Source organism: Protopterus annectens, chromosome 13.part0 (assembly GCF_019279795.1).
Source record: "Protopterus annectens isolate FY-2018-M chromosome 13.part0, PAN1.0, whole genome shotgun sequence".
Lineage (NCBI taxonomy): Eukaryota > Metazoa > Chordata > Ceratodontiformes > Protopteridae > Protopterus > Protopterus annectens.
The window spans coordinates 351656725-351676724 of NC_056747.1; the positions used below are offsets into that span (position 1 = coordinate 351656725).

General features: G+C 41.5%; 1 protein-coding gene across 1 annotated transcript in view; it reads left to right on the top strand.

Annotated features, from left to right (window-relative positions):
* SEPTIN6 (septin 6) overlaps positions 1-20000 on the top strand; it is a 1039180-nt gene that overhangs the window by 108985 nt on the left and 910195 nt on the right. The window contains exon 2 of the mRNA XM_044053963.1: positions 4242-4356. Within this exon, the coding sequence (XP_043909898.1) occupies positions 4242-4356 (115 nt within the window). The remainder of the gene's footprint in view (positions 1-4241; positions 4357-20000) is intronic.

The window sequence follows — 20000 nt, forward strand, 5'->3', positions numbered from 1 at the left end:
GCCCCCAGTGGTCCCACCTTTATTACACTCTCAAACCCCTCCCATCTTTCCAGTAGCCAACCACAGCACTAACCCAACACTATCTGTCACACCTCCTCAACTAACATGTACAAGCATAACTTACCTATGCTCACTGCATGCACTCTCCTTGCATATCTTACATCCTACCAAAGTTCTATCATTCCCGCACTCGACCACTACCACTGTACTACTACTCACACCACCACTCATGTCTCACCCTCACTCAGCTCCCCTCCCACCAACTCAAGAACCATCCCTATGCACCCCCCACATATTCTACCAACTATATTACTTCAACATAAAGCATCTCTACAACTTAACATAGTAATCCTCCCACCATACCTATTACCCAAAGAGCACATTCATAGTTTCCTTTATAATCAAACCCATTCAAAAGCTGAGAACTAATAACCTCATGCATATCAAAACTAGCCCTAAGTGGAGATGTTAACCCCAACCCTGGCCCTACCATCTCCAACCCCAATCCTCATAATCAGACTAGAAACCACAACTTCTCCCATATTACAGCCAATAGAAAGCCAAATGACTTCCTTCTACTAAGCCTAAATATTAGAAGTATATCCAACAAAGTCCATGAACTCCATGCCACCATAGACTTGTACTCCCCAGATATAGTCATCCTGACCGAAACCTGGCTAAAACCTCACATTACCAGTGAGCAAATACTCCCTACAGGTTATGGCTTAAGAGTAGACCAGCTAGACAAGAAAGGAGGCGGTGTAGCTATAATATTTAAACAGCATCTAAACATCCAGATCTTAAAATCATCACCTCCACAAATGGTCAGTGAAGAAATAATATATACCAACCCCAAAATAAACCAAAACAAAACCATCAACATAATTGGATGCTACTTCCCACCTGGCCAAAACCATCTCTCCACTAGAAAACCTCCTCAGTTGGTCTACCCACCATCTCCCCCAAGAAACTATAATTTTAGGTGATTTCAAGTATTGACTGGCAATCCTGTTCTGGCAACAATCCAACCCATCATGTAAACCTTCATGGCTTCACCCAACTAGTCCAGTCGCCAACCAGGATAAATAAAAGCTCCAGCAAGCACACTATCCTGGATTGGATACCAGTCAGTAAGAGCTCCCAGTCATATATAACAGGCTGCTTAGATGGCCTCAGTGATCACTCCCCAGCATTCCTACTGAAAAAATACCTATACCAAGCTAAACCTGTCTACCGTCAGATAGTAAAAAAATAAACTTTAACCCACTCACATTCATCTCATCCCTCAAAGAATATAACTGGCATCCTCTAAAGTACCTCAGTCTTGATGACACAGTTGAATTTTTTAATACTACCTTCCTGAGCATCCTACCTTCCTGAGCATCCTTAATTACCATGCCCCCATAAGACTAAGCACAACCCTCCCCACGGCTACAGAAAACCACAAGTCAGAAATGAAAAACAGGGATAAAGTCTGGGAGCACTTGGCGCAAAACCAAGACCCCCCTCAACTAGACAGAAATTCCTAGAACTAAGCAATAGAGTCAAAAAGCTAATAAAACAGGACAAATTCCAATACTACCAGTCTGCCCTAGACTCCTCAGAACACAGCCCCAAACAATTCTGGTCCTCCATAAGCTCCATCCTCCACCCAGGTAAAGTCAGTACCCCTCCTCCTAACACCCCTCATTCCTCAGAAAAATATTGCTACCTCATTCAACACACACTTCACACAAAAACCATACTATCACTAGCTAAACACAACCCCCCTCCCCTCCAACCCACACCTTCAACTACTAATCTCCCCACTGCCTTCTCTTTTTTTTTTTTCTCCTGTACCTACCTCCAACATAAAAAAAACTCTTAACTAAACTTAAATCCACCAAATTAGCAGCAGACAACCTCCCAAGTGAATACCTACAAATCTCAGCTGATGCTCTGGCCTACCCAGTATCCATCTTGAGTAACCGATCTCTGTCAAAGTTATGTTCCCACACCGTGGAAAGTATCACACACAGTTCCCCTCCACAAAGGCGGACCCTCCACAGAATCAACCAATTACCACCCCATAGCTATTCTCTCTCCACTCTCCAAACTACTAGAGAGATGCATACATTCTCATGTCTCAGACTACCTCCTTTCCAATACTCAGCATGGTTTCCGACCAAACCATATCACCACCACTGCCTTACTCTCCTTTACTAAACACTATCCTTCAGCATAAAAACACTGGCTATTTCTCCTCTGCTACTTTCCTAGACCTATCTAAAGCATTTGACATGGTCCCACACAAACAACTTACCTCTGACTGTGAGAAGGATAGGTTATTGAGGACAGTCACCAACTGGTTTCAGAGTTACCTGTCTGACCGCCAACAATCCGTTGTATGGCAGAATGACACATCTCCCCAACTTCCTGTCTCCATAGGGATTCCCCAAGGATCCATCCTTGGATCCCTACTCTTCTCTATTTTCACAAATAATCTAGCCTCTGCCATCACACATGGCACACTCATACAATACGCAGATGACTCAACCATCATCTGCTCAGCCCAGTCCCTACCCAAACTGCAAAAAGTCACACAGGAAGCCTTTTCCTCTGTTGAAACTTGGTTATCCGATGCCCAATTAATACTCAACCCAAACACTGAACTACTCATCTTCCAACCCACCAAACCTACTCAGAACAACTCTCACGTTAACATCACAGCAGAAGACAACACCACTATATACCCAACTGAACACACCAAATTGCTATGAGTGGAAATGGACAATGAACTAAAATTTGATATTCACATATCCATGACCATAAAAAAAGTCCACAAAAAGCTAGGAGCGTTATACAGAAATAAGCATCTTCTCACCAAAGCAGAAAAGATTTCAATAGCAAATTCCCACCTTATCTCCTCCCTACTTTATGCCTCTCCAATGTATACCAACCTAAGGCAATGCGATCTAAACAAGCTAGAGACCTGCTGCAACAAAATTGCCAAATTCGCCACAGGGGCATCCTACCATAGTCACCACGGTTTCTCACTTGCTGAACTGGGCTGGCTTGAACTCCCTCACCTCCTTCAATGGTATCAACTCCCACTCGCCCACAAACTAGTAAACCATCCACTAAATGTCCCATCCCTCCAGAATCTACTCCAACCCTATCGCACCACCAGACCAATAAGATCCAGCAACAAAAATCACTTGTAGATCACTAAAGCCAATAACTCTGCTGGTGAAGCACTATTCTCTTGCACCATAGCCAAATTATGGAACTCTCTCCCAGCCACAATTACCTCCATACCATCATGCACCCACTTCAAAACTTTACTAAAAGCGCACCTAAAAACATGCTGGCTATGCCCTTGCAACTCCCATTCTAATGTCACCCACCCCATCCAACCACTACCTTTCTTTCCACTCCACTAACTACCTTGATTATAGCAAGCTCAGATGCTCATAAGCCTAGTACTTATACAGCAGGAACTTCTTTAACATTTTGTTAATGTCTGTTATGTACTTCGCAGATAAAGATTCTAGTTGTCTACTTATGTACTATGTTCTTCATCTGTAAATATGTTGTAAGTAATCGCTATGTAATCCAGTGTAACTACTGTCAGTTTAACTGTGGAGCTTTTCTCCCCGGGCCTCCACTGAAAATGGACCTACTTCCAGTCAACAAATATAAATAAATAAGTAAATTAGCAAGCCAACTTCTGATTGGTGTACTAATTTAAGAATTTTACAGTGTCCTTTGTTTTTTGATAGTATGCATGTGGTAAAATCTAGAGTAATGGTTATGTTTGTGGTGCTGGCACACCTTTTAATAAAATGGTGAAAATGGCTTACAATGTGAAGTTGAATAGCTGCCTGTCATACTGTATCATTAAAATATTAAAAGCACTTTGCATAAAGCCATACGTGCAAGTTAATTTAGCTTGGTGCAACCCTCATGTTTAGAAGCAGTCTAGTACAGGTTTAGAGACTTGGAAGAGTTTGTCGTATATTTCGCACCTTTAGCATGTTTCTTTTCATTCAGTTATTTCACTTGGAAGTTAGCTTTAGGCTTATAGTGCCTTTCCAAGTTTCTTGTTACTTGTATAATTCTAAAGCTTGTCCTGAGGCTGCAAACAGCTTGGCCACTTATTTGTTTGTTAGTTTATATTCTATGTAGTTTTAAACTGGTTCTCGAAACACACATTGGCTTGATCCTGATACTGCTGTATGTTTTTTTTTTGTTTGTTTTAGGGAGAGGGTTGCCGAACACTTCCTTTAGTTGGCCATGTTGGTTTTGACAGTCTTCCTGACCAGCTGGTTAACAAGTCAGTTAGCCATGGTTTTTGTTTCAACATTCTCTGTGTGGGTAGGTATTGTGTTAATTGCTTATTGCTGTTGTTTTATATTACTTGGTGCATTGTACACTGAAATAAGTTCCAGGTTCAGTATTCGGATTCTGGATATGTGGATATATTGTGCTCTGTATCAGATGTTTTGATGGAATATGATGTCAGCACTCCAAATGTCGAGTGCACACAAGTTGGGTTGGGGTGGGGGTGGGGGGGTAGACCAAAAACCCAGAAGAGGAGGCAATTTCTAACCCTGCTCTTCTCCTTTAAATTTCTATTTTTTGCAAGAGGACAAGCCCCCTCTATCCTCTGATGTAGGGAGCAAGCCCTCCCTCCAAGAATTTGTATATACCAACTCTTGAGACCACCCTACCTTGTGAGAAATGACCATCTTGGACTTGGTATATTTAAGTACAATCACACTCTTCTCCTTTGTGTGTCATTTATTGCGTGCTACTTCTGTGTACATCCTAGTTTTATCTTCATAAACTAGTCGTATTCACTTTAAGAACTGGTGTCACTGGCCCTTGTGTAACAGTGCACCTCACATTTCAGGCTTATGGCTCATAAGTCCAAGCAGTAAGATGGTTTGGAACCTAGTTTGTGCTCATGCCTTGTGGCCGCACCCTGGCACTAGATGCCATCTGCCCTTTGAGATGTCAAACTCAAAAACAGTTTCAAGAAAAATCTCTACACTCGTATCCTTAACTCTAAAGTGTGCCTCCGTTCTTCTCCTTTGGTTAAACAGTAGCTTCCCCTACTATTTCCTTCTCTCAAACTGCAGTTTCTGTTCTTAGTTGCTTTCAAATTTTACTCTTCAGAACTGTTGATGTGAATCCTTTACCTCTTTTTCATGAAACCTTGATCATGCAAACTAATGTTGCAATCCTCTTTCGTTCACTTTTACACTGAATCCTAATCTCGGTTTGTATTAATTTTTTCTCGCCAAGTATGTTTTTGGTGCTTTTTTCTCAGGGCCTCCTCTGCATGACCCAGATGGAACTTCCCTGTATCTGAGGGTTGTATAGGGGAGTGGGGAATCCAGGCATACTTGTATCGTTCTGGTTCAAGCAGCATAACGGAAGTAACAGGTAAGTGGGCTGTTAAGACATGAATGCTCTGAGGCGTAGCACACCAGGCTAACAGTCCTTTAGCTTGGAAGTTTTTTCACAGAAGCAGCTGACTTGGTCCGCCCTTGTAGATGTAATAAGGATATAACTTACAAGTGTGCTTAGGAGATGGCAGAAAGGACACCACTGAAAAATGTTGAATATTCAGAGGCATCTGACATGGTCAGCCTTGGTGAGTCTTCACACTAGCCTTATACCTACATAATTCATTAACTTAAAACTACTTTTAACATGTTCATTACTAGCTCCTCATGCACACTATGTTGGCAGTCATAATATGTGTATTTCCCCTCAGACTACATGCCAGCACTAACTAGCTGTACCGTTACATTTTAATTGTATGCCTCAACTGAGCTGCATACCATTTTAAAAAGTGTATAAAATTAATCTCTCACACACACACACACACACACACACAAATTCAAAACCATCTGTTTGATACCTACAGACATGCAGTTACTTTAACATGTATAATAATGATTGCGTCCAGTGCCTCATAACTAACTGTGCAAGAAGTAAATTAGAATGTCTAACTGAATACCTGCAATATTAATGATAAACTGTCCAAAACTTCTAAAACTGAAGCATGGCTTATTCAACATAATCCAAAGATTCTAACTGTAACTGAATCTCTGCTAAAAATACTTCATGCTTTTTCCCTTTATTACCCAGTTGTACCATGCATTATGGACATCAGGGCTGGTATATGTATTGGTGAAGTGTTTCTTACAGTGAAAACGATTCAACTTGTAGCCAAAAGTACTTCTGCATTTGAGGGTTTGTAAAAACGAACCTTCTAATATGTACACCCCCACTAAAGTCTGACTGGTACAAGAAGTGCCTTTTTTAGGCGGTGTTCCAAAGACCAAATTACCACCATAACAGCTATAAACAAATGCAATCTGAGGGTCGTGCTGCTCAACGCTAGAAGTCTGAATCTCAAAATGCACTCACTCGAAGCACTCCTTAAAATGGAGAACATTGACATTTGTGCTGTAACAGAGACCTGGTTCAAGGCAGCAGATGGCACCACTGCACTACTAGGCTATAACTCATTGCATACTTTTCGGCCTCAGAACTTGGACCAAAGCTCCAAAGGCGGTGGTGTTTCCATATTCATAAAGGATGCACACCCCTCCAGACTGGTAGCCCAACATGATGCATCAGAGGTACTTCAGGTGCAGCTAACATTGGGTAAGACAGCAATTTCAGGTCATAGCTGCTGTAGGTCCCCAACCATGACCCAAGACTCGCACTCCGCTTTCCTAAGCACCCTGGAGAATATTAAGGTCCAACCTAACACTCTTCAAAACTGGGCGACTTCAACTACTCCGCCATTAACTGGGAAAACTACTTGTGTACCAATACACTTGCCCAATGATTCCTGGAATGAATTCAAATGCCCTGGACCAGCTCATTCTTACCCCCACTAGAGGTAGCAACATCTTTGAACTGGTCACTACCAACATGGGTGACCATTGCTCTGTACCAATAGTCAACTCCTCCCTGGTTAGATCGGACTACAAACTAATCACCTTGGAAATCCACATCCCTCCCACCCACCCCCTGCAAAGGTAACCACCATGAAAAACTTCTCCACAGCTAACTTTGGGCTCCTAAAAACAGAGGTGGCCAAGTTCATGGCACCCATGCAATTGGAGAACAGCTGCATGACTGCCAAATCCTACACTAGTATCCTGTACGAACATGTACACAAATGCAAGGATCTCGCCATACCCAATAGAACCAAGACTCTCTCCTCCAAAAAAAAAAAAAAAAAAAAAAGAAGCCAATCTGGTTGTTCCCTGCCATAAACTCTACAACAGGCAGAGGAAACATGAGAAATAAGGTGAAGTCCCAAGACTGGAAAAACTTCCTTATCAGCCTCAACAAAAAGTTGAGATTCCTCATAAAATCCTCTAAAGCTAGCTATGAAAACAGAATTGCAGCAGATAGTAGACATCCACAAGGCCGCCTATAGTTATGTAAAGAATCTGCATGGCAATACCCAAATTTGCTCAGAGCTGTTGCACAATGGCACCTCCTATACCGAGCCAGCAGATATTGCCAATGTACTGGCTGACAGATTCATGCCAACTTTACCCCTCTCTCCCCCACCAAAGGACCAATCACAATATCAGTAGATTGCCAGGCACCCAGTATTACTGCTGCACAGGTTACAACAGCACTGTCCAAGGTCAAGAATACAGCTTCTATGGGACCTGACAATATCCTTGACTGTGTTCTACATGAACTATAGAGTGAACTGGCACCTCACTTGGGTGTGCCCTGTTCAATCACAGCCTCACCTCGGGCTTTGTCCCTACCAAATGGCACACTGCTACAGTCATCCCTCTCCACAAAGGAGGAGCGAGTCCAGACCTTGGGAACTATCGCCCCATTGGCCTGACAAGTGTGATATGCAAAGCTGTGGAACACGTCATCATGGACTTAATAAACAAAGGTATAGGGATCCCACACAGTTTGGTTTTGTGAAGGGTAGATCTTGCCTGCTCAACCTGGTCTACTTTGAGTCTGTCACCAGAGCTGTGGGAACCTACAGTGTGAAATTAGCTGACTCCAAGTCAGACTGTCGACCAGTCATGAATGGAGTCCCACAGGGTTTGGTCCCAGGTCCTGTCCTGTTTGAGCTTGCCATGGTTCGATACCAATGCCAAAAAATGTAGTCATCCCTTTTGGGAAAAACCCAGTTCCCATGAATTACCACATCGATGGTAGTCCACTGAATACAAGGTGTAATAAGAGATCTGGAAACACAGGTTGACAGCAACCTCTGTTTTGACCACCACATTGCCACTGTGGTCAAAGTCCTATGTGGCACATCTCTTTACTAAGGGTTTTGCATCCAGGAAGAAAGAGGTCATTGTCTCCCTCTACTGTTCCCTCATTAGGCCAATCATAGAGTACAATGCCCCATTTGGTGTGTACCTCACTAGATGCCTACAACTGGATAGGCCACAAAAATGCCTCACAAACAGGATCTTGGGCCTTAAGCACTTGTCCTATATGGACAGACTCAAAAAAACTCCAACTATTCTCTGTCTCGTATCGCCTACTTGGAGGCGATCTCTGCTTGACTTGCAAAGCCACATCTGACCCAGCTGTGTTAGAAATGCTATATCTAAAGAAATCCCAATCCCTCCACACCACACGCTCCAGAGACCTCAACATCATTACCACAAACAGAACAAGCTGGTGGGACAGGTTCATAACCCACAGACTGCCCATGCTATGGAATAGACTTCCAATACATGTCAAGCAGAGTGCCTCACTGGCCCTCTGCAAGTGAAATCTTGAGTGGGTGGGAAATAGAAAATTCACCCTGGGGATCACTCCAGTGGCTCTACTTAACAGAGGCACTGGGACCTAAGGTCGGGTGGCACGGTGCCAGGGTAATCCTATGGGCTAGGCTTGTAAAGGCTACAGGGCCATTAGCCTAGTACACACGTATGAACCTAAGCCATGTCAGCATATTCTGAGCAGCATACACTGCTTATTCTCCAGTGTGAAGTTAAATTACCTAGATAGAAGTCCCTTCAGAATTCAGTGTGAGATTTCTCTTAATCTACATCAAATGTTACAGAAGGGTACCTGGCATAATGCAGCTGCAGGTAGATGCACACAGTTTTCAGCTCATTTGTTATTATACCAAACAATCAACAGTCATCCTCCTTTTATTCCTGTCTGGTCTAGAAGATCAGTAAAAGTTCCAGGGCTGATGCTGCTAAGAAGATCCGTAACAAACATCAAAGCAAACATTATTAGATTGGTTCCATTAGGTATTGTTTTGTCTACTGTTAGTTGCTCTGACTCTTGTTTAGCCTTTTCTGAATTTTACAATCTTGTGGTTCCTGTTCGAGGTTATTTCTACAAATAAGAAGACTCCAGGGAAACAAAACGCCATAGCCAACTGCCAAACTTGAGAGAGAAAAAAAATCATCAGGAATAGGCAAATTAGAAAAGAACACTCTTAAATTGCAAATGGTAGACATGCATTCCTAGCTTTGAAATAGGAACTAGAATAAAAAGTAATGCAACAAAATTAGTTTTATAGACATATACAAATTAATATTACTAGAATAACCTAAGCAGTGCTGGTAAACCAATGAAACTATAAATACCAGTAAAGTGAGCCCTAGGCCTGCTAACTCAAGAAGTCTAGACATCAGTATGGTACAGGACATCAAAAATATTATCGCTTTACCTAAGCTATAACATTGCTGTTTAATAATCTGACAGCTATCCCTATAGCTCAGTTCCATACTTGCCTTCTAGTTCGTCCTTTCTGTTTCAAGGTTGTCAACAGTGAACAAGTGTTGGAACTGCTAGGCAAAATTGGCTTCAGATACAACTTTCTTTTACACAAGTTGCACCCAAAAATCCTTACAGATAGGAAACTTGATACTCGCTAATTCACATTTTAATCTATGCTTTTCCACTAAAATACGTCTGAGCTTAAAAAAAAAAAATGCCACAATCACCAGTTCCTAATGTTCCTAAATCTTTACATGTGACCCGTTACAATCCAATAACAAATGTGTCTCCACTAGCCAAAATCCTGGGGGGGGGAAATGTGCATGACCAGATTTAAATACACTCCCAGTATAATATACTAATGGACAAACCACAGGATTTTAGACCCAGGTATAGCACACCTACTGCCTTCACTCACCAGTCAAATCTAACAGGTGTAAAAGTGCTATATTTTTATATCCATAATCTATTTTAGACAATGGACAACTCCCTTCCACTCAAAAACTAGCCTTGCTTTGCAGGAGACAGTTTGAAGGTTTCAGAACTATCTTGCTGAACAGAACCTTCATAAGTGACTGCTGGCACTATTACAAAAGGTGTGCCACTGGGAACTGTGTGTGACCCATTCCTTTTCACACTATTTATGTAGGATCTCACACACATTCTTGCTCTTTGTATGCTGATATTTGTATTGCAAGAATAATGACAATAAAATATTAAATGTTTGGAAATGGCCTAACAATTTGGGGCAGATACATTTTTATTGTAAATGATATGACAGATTTTTCTGAGTTAATAACCAAATTGTTAAAATAAGGATCCTTGTGCTAGTTAATTTTCTTTTTCTGGTTCTCTTCCACTTTCATCTAAATGATGTGTAATAAGACTAATTCTACAATAATATTGTTAAGGTAGTTTTTAGGGTTCTTGTACACAGACCTGAAGAAGTCCTAGAAGGATGAAAGTGATGTTTGTTAACAATAATCTATGAAAATAGAATGATTTTTACAGTTGATTTTTTTTTTTTACATGCAAAGTGTTTATGTATATATATGGACTAAGGCTGATATATTTCCAGCCATGTAGTATATTGTCTTGGATAAAAATCACAGACTTAATAGTCTACTTAATAATCTGGTTAAATCAGAGGTACCACATCATTGTAAATTTATTTAAAGTGCATAAGGGTAATATTATTATGACTGCTAAGTAGGGCAGGACCAGCTCGAATGTCACACTGATGGGGGAAGGAATGTTAATTTAACATGTGTTCCAATAACACTTTGTTTTACAGCACAATAAACCACTCCCTTGCCTGATAAAAGTATGTGTATATATATATATATATATATATATATATATATATATATATATATATATATATATATATATATATATATATATATATATATATATATATATATATATATATATATATATATATATATATATATAATTTAGAAAGCTTGTGAGGAAACTATTAGTCTATTTTTGTTTTACTTGGATCGCTTATCTGTGTACTTAAAGGATTTTCAACTGGAAACAGACTGCCTGCCTTGCTTGGATTAATTTCGAATACTTAGTAATTCTGTATAATTATACATATCTGTGTCTCTGTCTCACTTTTTTTTATATTTGATGCGTTTTAAGTTCGTTACTTCTACTAGCATTGTCTGATCTGATTAATATACAATGATTCAACTAGAGATATATGGACTGAAAATCTTCCACACAGAGTAGATGTTCATCGTGCATACAGCTGCAGTCATAACAGATGGGTTATCCTGCCATCAGGTGGGTCCTCGGTCGGCCGAATTCCAAAGTCTTGGTCCGGTGTCGGTTGTCGTCACTTCTTCCCTGACGTCAGTGTGGCAGGGGTATAAAAGAGGCAGCCAATGCCATTTTCTCCAGTCTTTCTTGCCGCGTGATGCCCGAAGCAGAAGCAGTTGGCAAGTGCCGGTCGGCCAGCTCCTGAGATTTACGAAAGTATTTCAGCCGAAATCCCCGTTGGGGAAACTTTTCTTGCCTCAGACCGATGTCAGACAAAGTTAATAATTGCATTTCATGTGGGAAGCAAATACCGCTTAAGGATTTCCACTCTCTCTGTATACCTTGCTGAGGCCTAGACCACGACGTCTCGGCCTGACGTTTTTGTGCTAGATTCAACAAGCGCACTATTAAGTGTCGGGCGGAGTTCGCCCTTCACTTTTTTGGCAAAAAATGTAATTATATTATGTCATCGGATACTCCAACTCCAGTTTTGAGCAAAAAACGCAAGGGTAAGGACCGACGTACGAGGTCCGCACCTCCTACTGAAACCACGCTAAGGCCGACTACCGGTTCTCCGGTACTCAGCGAGGCGGCTACGCAGCCCCTGAGTACCGATGACAATGCATTACCAGTGTCTTCAGTACCCGAGGTCGCAGGCTCCTTGGCCCTCATTCATACTACAGATACTGACGCCACTCCTGGCGGGGAAACTCAGAATTTAGACAGGCCTGCCATTTCTCAAGGGGTCTACAGGCCTTCCTTCTCTATTAAAGCCACTAAATCTAAAGCAGCCATGAAAACCAAAAAACAGGTTCCTCGGACCCCCTCTCAAGGCACCATGCCTAAAAAACAGATGCTTAAAATGGCTGAGGATTTGATTACTCTTATCAAGGGTTCTCAACCCCCCTCTGACAAGAGGCCCAGATTAGAGGAAGACTACCCTTCCTCAGATCAAGCTTCTATTACCTCAGAACTATGAGGACCAGGATTATGCCTATTCTCCATTCGAAGACTCTGATGCAGAGGAGTCTATTCCCTTGGCCCCCCCCCCGAGGACTTCTGTTTTGGGGAAACCCTGCATACATTGAGGGAACACTTTCACTGGGAAGGCCAAGATTACTCGGATTCCAAGAAAAGGCTCGGGGAATTTCTTCTGCTCCCCCAGCATAGGCCTCTGGCTATCCCTCCTGTTTTAGATGTATTGGATGACGTGTACACAGAAGCCAGCCTTAATCCAAATTCTTTGCCTCCAGCTCCTGTTAAACCAGACCGGTATTACCGGGTTCCTGATTCTCACCAGTTCCTATATAAAAGTCATACTGCTGACCCAGAAACAATTTCACAGGGTCCCAAGGGAATTGAGGCCTCTACTGCTAAAAACCCATTACCATCAGAGAGAGATTCCAGAGCTTTAGAAAGGTGGGGGGAAAAAGGTGTACACCTCGTCCACTTTAACCATGAGTGCATTAAACTGTCAGTTCCATATGTTAAAGTATCAACAGTTTTTGATATCTCAGCTGAAAAGCAACATGACACAACCAGAACAACCAGATTTAAGAGTTGCAGGATTTGTTGCATGGTGCAGAGCAAGTGGGTAAACATACCTTGCAGTGTGGTTTTGATGCTTTAGAGGCCTCATGTAGAGCTGCTGTTATGGGGTCTGTTATACGTAGGCATGCTTGGCTCAAAGAGCAAACCTTACTAGATCATGTCAAAGCTAAATTATTAGATGCACCTCTTCAAAAAGATGTATTGTTTGGTGTTAAAGCTGAGGAGGTGCTAAAGAAAATGGAGGAAAAAGCTAAATCAATGCAAACAGTGAAAGATTTCCTGCAGGTGCAGCCTCCACGTTTCCGCAGAAACTGGCCTTCAAAGAATTGGTCTTTTCCAGCCATGGACAGACTTCAAAGGGGCACTTACAGGCATCCAAGGGGTAGAGGGCAACCTCAAAGATCTTTCAGAGCCAGACAGTGGCAAGCACCAACCCCAAGAGGTGGAGAAAATAGATCAGTCTTTTAGAAAACAGACACACTGACTTCCCCCTACACCTGCCAAGCAAAGCTTTAATGGCAGCACATTTGGGTGGAAAACTGACATTATTCTCAAAAAATTGGCATACCGTTACAAATTACAAATGGATTCTGGACATAATAGACAGAGGCTACAGGTTCCACTTTCACACCCTTCCAAAAATGAGAGGCATGCCAAACCTGCCACAAAATCAAAGGGCAGAGGCACAAAAACAAATTTCAGCTCTCATGGACATGAAAGCAATTCAAGAGGTACCTGCAAAAGAACAAGGTCAAGGGTTTTATTCCAGACTATTCCTGGTACCAAGGAAAGACAAAGATTGGAGACCTATCTTAGACCTATCCATCCTAAACGCATATCTACAGGTGCCAAAATTCAAGATGCTCACATTACAGCAGCTTCTTCCCATGCTGGGCAAGGAGTCTTGGCTGGTAACATTGGACCTCAAGGTGGCATACCTGCATGTCCCTATCAGACAAGGTTGCAGAAGATACCTCAGATTTCTTGCAGGTTCAACCCATTACCAATTCTCTGCATTGCCCTTTGGCTTATCTACTGCGCCCAGAGTGTTTACGAAATGCCTGGCATCAGTAATAGCCTTCTACAGACTACAAGGGATACAAATCTACCCATATCTGGACGACTGCCTGATCCAAGCGGACACCAAGGGCATACTACTGCAGCACCTGGCATTTGTAATAAAACTGTTTACCTGGGATACACAGTCAACAAAAAGAAATCAAAACTAATACCCTCTCAACAAATAATTTTCCTGGGTGCCAGCTTGGATACAACCACCCAGATGGCCTACCTCACGTCAGACAAGCAAGGGCAACTGTCTCAATACTTCAGAAAAATGGCAACTTACACCAGGCTAACTGCAAGGAAAGTCCTGCAGGCTCTGGGATTCATGGCATGTTGCATCCTACTAATCCCGTGTGCAAGGCTGCATATGAGGAAACTTCAGTGGTACCTAAAAAACTTTTGGTCTCAACACAGCCACAGCTTGGAAGCAATTATACCATTCATTCCATGCCTTCAAAAGGAATTTATGTGGTGGGCTCAAGCTTGCCAAAGAAACACAGGTCTTCCTTTGTGTACCTCAAGCAACTCAAATCATCACAACAGACGCCTCAGATTATGCCTGGGGAGCACACATGACAGATCAGTGCATTCAGGGAAAATGGATCCGAAAAGAAAAGCACCTTCACATCAACCAAAAGGAAATGCTAGCCGTGCATTCAGGGAAAATGGATCCGAAAAGAAAAGCACCTTCACATCAACCAAAAGGAAATGCTAGCCGTGCAAAAGGCTATTATGACCTTCAAAGACCTACTGCATCCAGGCCAGCTATTGATAAGGACAGACAACACCACAGTGATGTGGTACATAAACAGGGGGGAACTCATTCATACCCCCTGTGCAGGCAAGCCATGACCGTATGGAACACGGCACTGGAATTGCAAATTCAACTACTGGCACAATTCCTGCCAGGGAAGGAAAACACACTGGCAGACAACTTAAGCAGAAATATGACGGATCATATGACAGATCCACACGAATGGAAGTTACATCCTCAAGTTTTCACAAAGATAACTCTGGCATGGGGACAGCCAGACATGAATCTCTTTGCTACCCACAGAAATTGCCAGTTGAAAAAATTTTGTTCAAGGGGCTATCATCCACAGGCTTGGAAAGTGGACGTATTTTCCTTCAATTGGGCAACATTGACAGTCTATGCCTTCCCGCCTCTTCCTCTGCTGCCCAAAGTTCTATTAAAAGCCAGAGTAGAGAGGCCGAAAATTATTCTCATTGCTTCAGACTGGCCAAGACAACACTGGTATCGGCTCCTGAAGAGCCTGACACATTCCCCACCATGGACCCTACCTCTAGTCCCTCTTCTGTTTCAGCACAACTACAAAACTCTTCACAGCCATCTCAAAACTCTAAATCTAGCTGCATGGAGAATTCCTTGATTTCCCAACAGTTTCTCCTCTCCAAGGAGGTGCAGGATGTCCTCTTCGAGGCCAGAAGACCTTCTACTAGAAAGGCCTACTCTGCCAAATGGAAACTATTTTGTGCCTGGAATCAAGAAAAGGGACAGAATCCTTGGGTAATAAATGTACCTCAAATTTTACAGTACCTAGCTGAGATGTTAAACCATGGACTTTCCTTCTCCATCAAGATCCACACTTCAGCCATTTCTGCACAATACAACACAGATCCTCCATTATTCTCTCATCCTCTCTTAAGGCAGTTCCTCAGAGGGGCAAAGAATATAAAACCCCCAAGGAAACCACCAGTCCCTGCTTGGGACCTCAACTTCGTATTGGAAAAGCTGACCCTTCCTCCCTTCGAGCCAGCTTCTTCAACAGAGTTACAGTACTTGTCATGGAAAACAGCCTTTCTTCTGGCTATCACCTCAGCATGCAGGGTTTCGGAGCTACAGGCCCTCATGGCTGTGCAGCCATTTATCTTTTTTCATCAGGACAGAGTTTCCTTACGAACCAACCCTACCTTTATGCCAAAGGTAGTATCCAGTGTAGCTTTTAATCAGACTATCCACTTAAGTACCTTTTATCCTAATCCACAAAACAAAGGAGAAAAACTACTACATTTCTTGGACATTCACAGGCAACTTCATTACTATTTGGACAGAACAAAGCCATTCAGGAAATCTGAGCAACTCTGTGTCCTATGCCGCAGGTGCTCAAGGAAAGGCTCTTTCCAAACAGACAATTTCAAAATGGATAGCCCACTGCATATGCTTTTGTTACGCATTTCATGGAAAAACTGTGCCTGCATACATCAGATCCCACTCCACCAGAGCCACAGCTACCTCTGCAGCCTTCCTCAGGGGGGTCCCTACCAAGGACATTTTGGAAGCCGCCACCTGGAGTTCAGTGCACACTTTCTCCAAGCACTATCACCTCCCACTATACTCAAAATCTAGCGCGGGCTTTGCCACAGCAGTCCTGCAGGGCATCCTAGCTCCTCCTAGTTCCACTTGGTGCTTACCACCCTTACTTAGCTTTGGGAATCTACCCATCTGTTATGACTGCAGCTGTGTATGCACGATGAACATAGTACAGTTTTGTACCTACCATAAATGTAGATGTTAGAGTGGTCATACAGCTGCAGTCCATGTTTCCCTCCCTCCATCCCCTCTTAGGACAGGCTTATGACATGCACTTTTCATATAACCTTTTTGGGGTATTCTTTTATGTTGTATTTGCTTGCAACTCCTGTTTTTGATTTATCTACATTGCATCTTTGCATAACATTGTTTGCCTTCCTTCTGGGGGCACCTGACATCTGGGGCAAGAAAAATTGAAGAAAATGGCGTCTGCTGCCTCTTTTTTTTTTATACCCCTGCCGCACTGACGTCAGGGAAGAAGCGACGACAGCCGACGCCGGACCTAGACTTTGGAATTCGGCCGACCAAGGACCCGCCTGACTGCAGGATAACCTATCTGTTATGACTACAGCTGTATGAGCACTCTAACATCTACATTTTATGGTAGGTACAAAACTGTACTTTTCTTACACTATTTTGTTTTTGGACCCTCTGTACTTGTTTAGTGGGTTGTTTTGAGACTTCGGGGATACCACGGAGGTTACTTGTGAAATTTTGGGATCAAGACTCCTCCAGTTTAAATCTCCATCGATACCTTGCACCAAGTAAGGCCATCAGATGCCACTAGCAAAGAAAAAGCCCTACATCTCAAATGGACAGGACTTCCTCTCAGCCTAATTTGTTCGGGAAAGAAAAAAAACACTTGACCGATGACATTACTGCCACTGCCATTAAAAATAAGTAAACATGCGCTTAGCTTTTTCAGCAATTTCAGAAACTAACTTGCAGTAAACTCTGTTAACCAGCACCCGTCGGGATTGGTAGATGCCAGATAACTGTAGTTTCTGGTTGCTTGAGAGTTGATGTTTAAAATAGACCTAACTAATACTGTACCCTATGCTTTGACTTGTTTTTAGGTTGGAGAAAAGGAATTTATTCCTATCGTCCTTTCAAACTCTAAATCTCTAAAAACGTACGTTTCTGCGGGGTTGGGGGGGGGGGGGGTGAAGACATGAAAATTGTACTTCTGGTTGCTTGATTTCCGGTTACCTGCGAGTTTACTTTATTTCCTTCCCACTCTCACTTCAAAACAGTGTTGCTGATTTGTAATGTGTCACTAAGTGGAGTTCCACCTGTATTCAAGCACTCCATTATTTATCTGCCAAAATTTCAGACACTGTCAACTTTGATTACAGACCAATGTAATATTTCCACCTCGCTGCTAAAATCTTGGAAAAAGTTATCTAACAACAGTTGTTTAAGCTTACAAGTATATATGATATGGACTTTTGTGATCAACAACATAGCTTTATAAACCTTCTTTAGTACCCAACTGCTTTACTGTTACCATTAGATGGCATTTATACTAGCAGTAATGAGGGCTTTGTTACTGCTGGTATCTTTGTAGGTAGTCTCATGCCTTTGAGACACCACAGTCTAGTACTCATCATACCGTGTTTTAAAAACAACATACAGGATAGACAATTTCAAGTCTTGGCTAATAACTTACAGAAATGGAAACTTATGGAAACTTTATAGTACAAAAGGTCCATAAAGCACATTTTTAGGACTTTTACTTTTTTACCTACTTCTCAGTGATCTCACACATGACTTGACAAAATTTAAAAATAGTTGTGTATGCAGATATCCATCTCCTGGAATCTCGCATAACCTACATACACTTCTACAAACATCCCAGACCCAGTTCAACTACCTTTTATAATTGGCTCCACAGTCGTAAACACCAAGTTATCAGCATCAAAATCAATATAATTATCTTCTCTGTGACAAATGAATTGGCATAATTGCCATTAGTCCGTAACGGATTTAAAAGGCAATACAGTCCCAAATGTTACACAACAGAAATATTTGGGTTTAATTTTGAATCCATTACTGAACTTCAGTTTGCTTTCAGACAATAGTATCAACCAGGTATTAACACAATGGAAATGATAAACCAGGGATGTGCCCTCGGTTTGGATGAAAATGAGCTAAGAGAAGTTGCTTGATTTTAATAGACCTAGATATATTAAGATCAATGAAAGAAATGGACTGCAGAAGGTCAGTAAAACCCAGAGAGTCAGAAGTCTGATAAAGCAAATGAATACAGTAATTAGGACTGTACATGTAGATCCAAGAGATATAACGGACGTAAAACATATATTACTGTGCAGCTAAGTTAATAACTGAAAGTTCTACCACAGGAACACAGGGTAGTGAGAGAAAGAGGGGAGAAATCGAATACCATCATGGAAATATCGAATAGAGAAAACTATAAAACAAGACAAGTGTCACTGTTGGACTATAGAAGAGTGACTAAATCAACAAAAATGCTAAGATTGATGTGATAAAAACAATGAGTAGTATTAGAACAGACCAGGCTCTCTATCGTGCATTATCACAAATAAACTAAAAATTTCAGCACAGGTGGAAAAACTTAGAAGATATGCAGATAAATATAAAGGAAAAGTACAAAATAAGCAATTTATTGAGGACCCAAAAAGGTTCTATAGAGAATTGGAAAACAAGGTAAAAGGAAATTAAAGACAACCAAAAAAAAAAAAAAAAAAAGAAAAATAGATACATTTTGGAGAAATACCAGTGAAGATCCTATTGAACAAAGATGCTAAATGAGAAGAAGTAAAAGAAAGAATAAGAAGTTTAAAGCTACAGGATATGAAATGGGATGAAGTAAAATCCAGCGTGATTGAAACAAAGTTAAGAAAAGTCTCTAATTGGAAAACACTAGGCCCACATGCAGTACCTAACTTTTGGTTTAAAGTATTAACATCTTTGCACAAAGATTTAGCCATGAGTAAGAACTGTTTATATGCGCCCCAACAGATACCAACCTGGCTACTAATAGGAAAAACAATACTCCTACTTAAGAGTGAACCTGCAAGCTAACCTAAAAATTATAGACCAGTAACTTGCCTTCTGACGACATATAAACTCTACATGGGAATTGATGCTGGCAGAGTTTATAGTCATTTAGAAGAAAACTCCATTATGGTAGAATAAAAGAACAATAAAAGAAAGTCATACGTCATATGGAACAAAAGATCTTTTGTTAAATAGTCATAGTGGAGAACTGTAAAAAGGGAAATAATCTAAGTATGGCATAGATTGACTTCAAAAAAAGCATTTGATAGTATCCCACATTCATAGATGAGTGCTTAAAATTGTATAAGGATACCCTACACTGATCAACTACATTACAGTGACCATGAAACAGTAGCAGACCACTTTCCAATTAAACCATGATAAAGGACAAATTATTTTCCCAGGGATAAAAATTTAAAGGGGTATATTCCAGGGTGACTGCCACCGTTGCTGTTCTGCCTTGCCCTTAACCCATTAAGCTGTTTACAGTCATGGC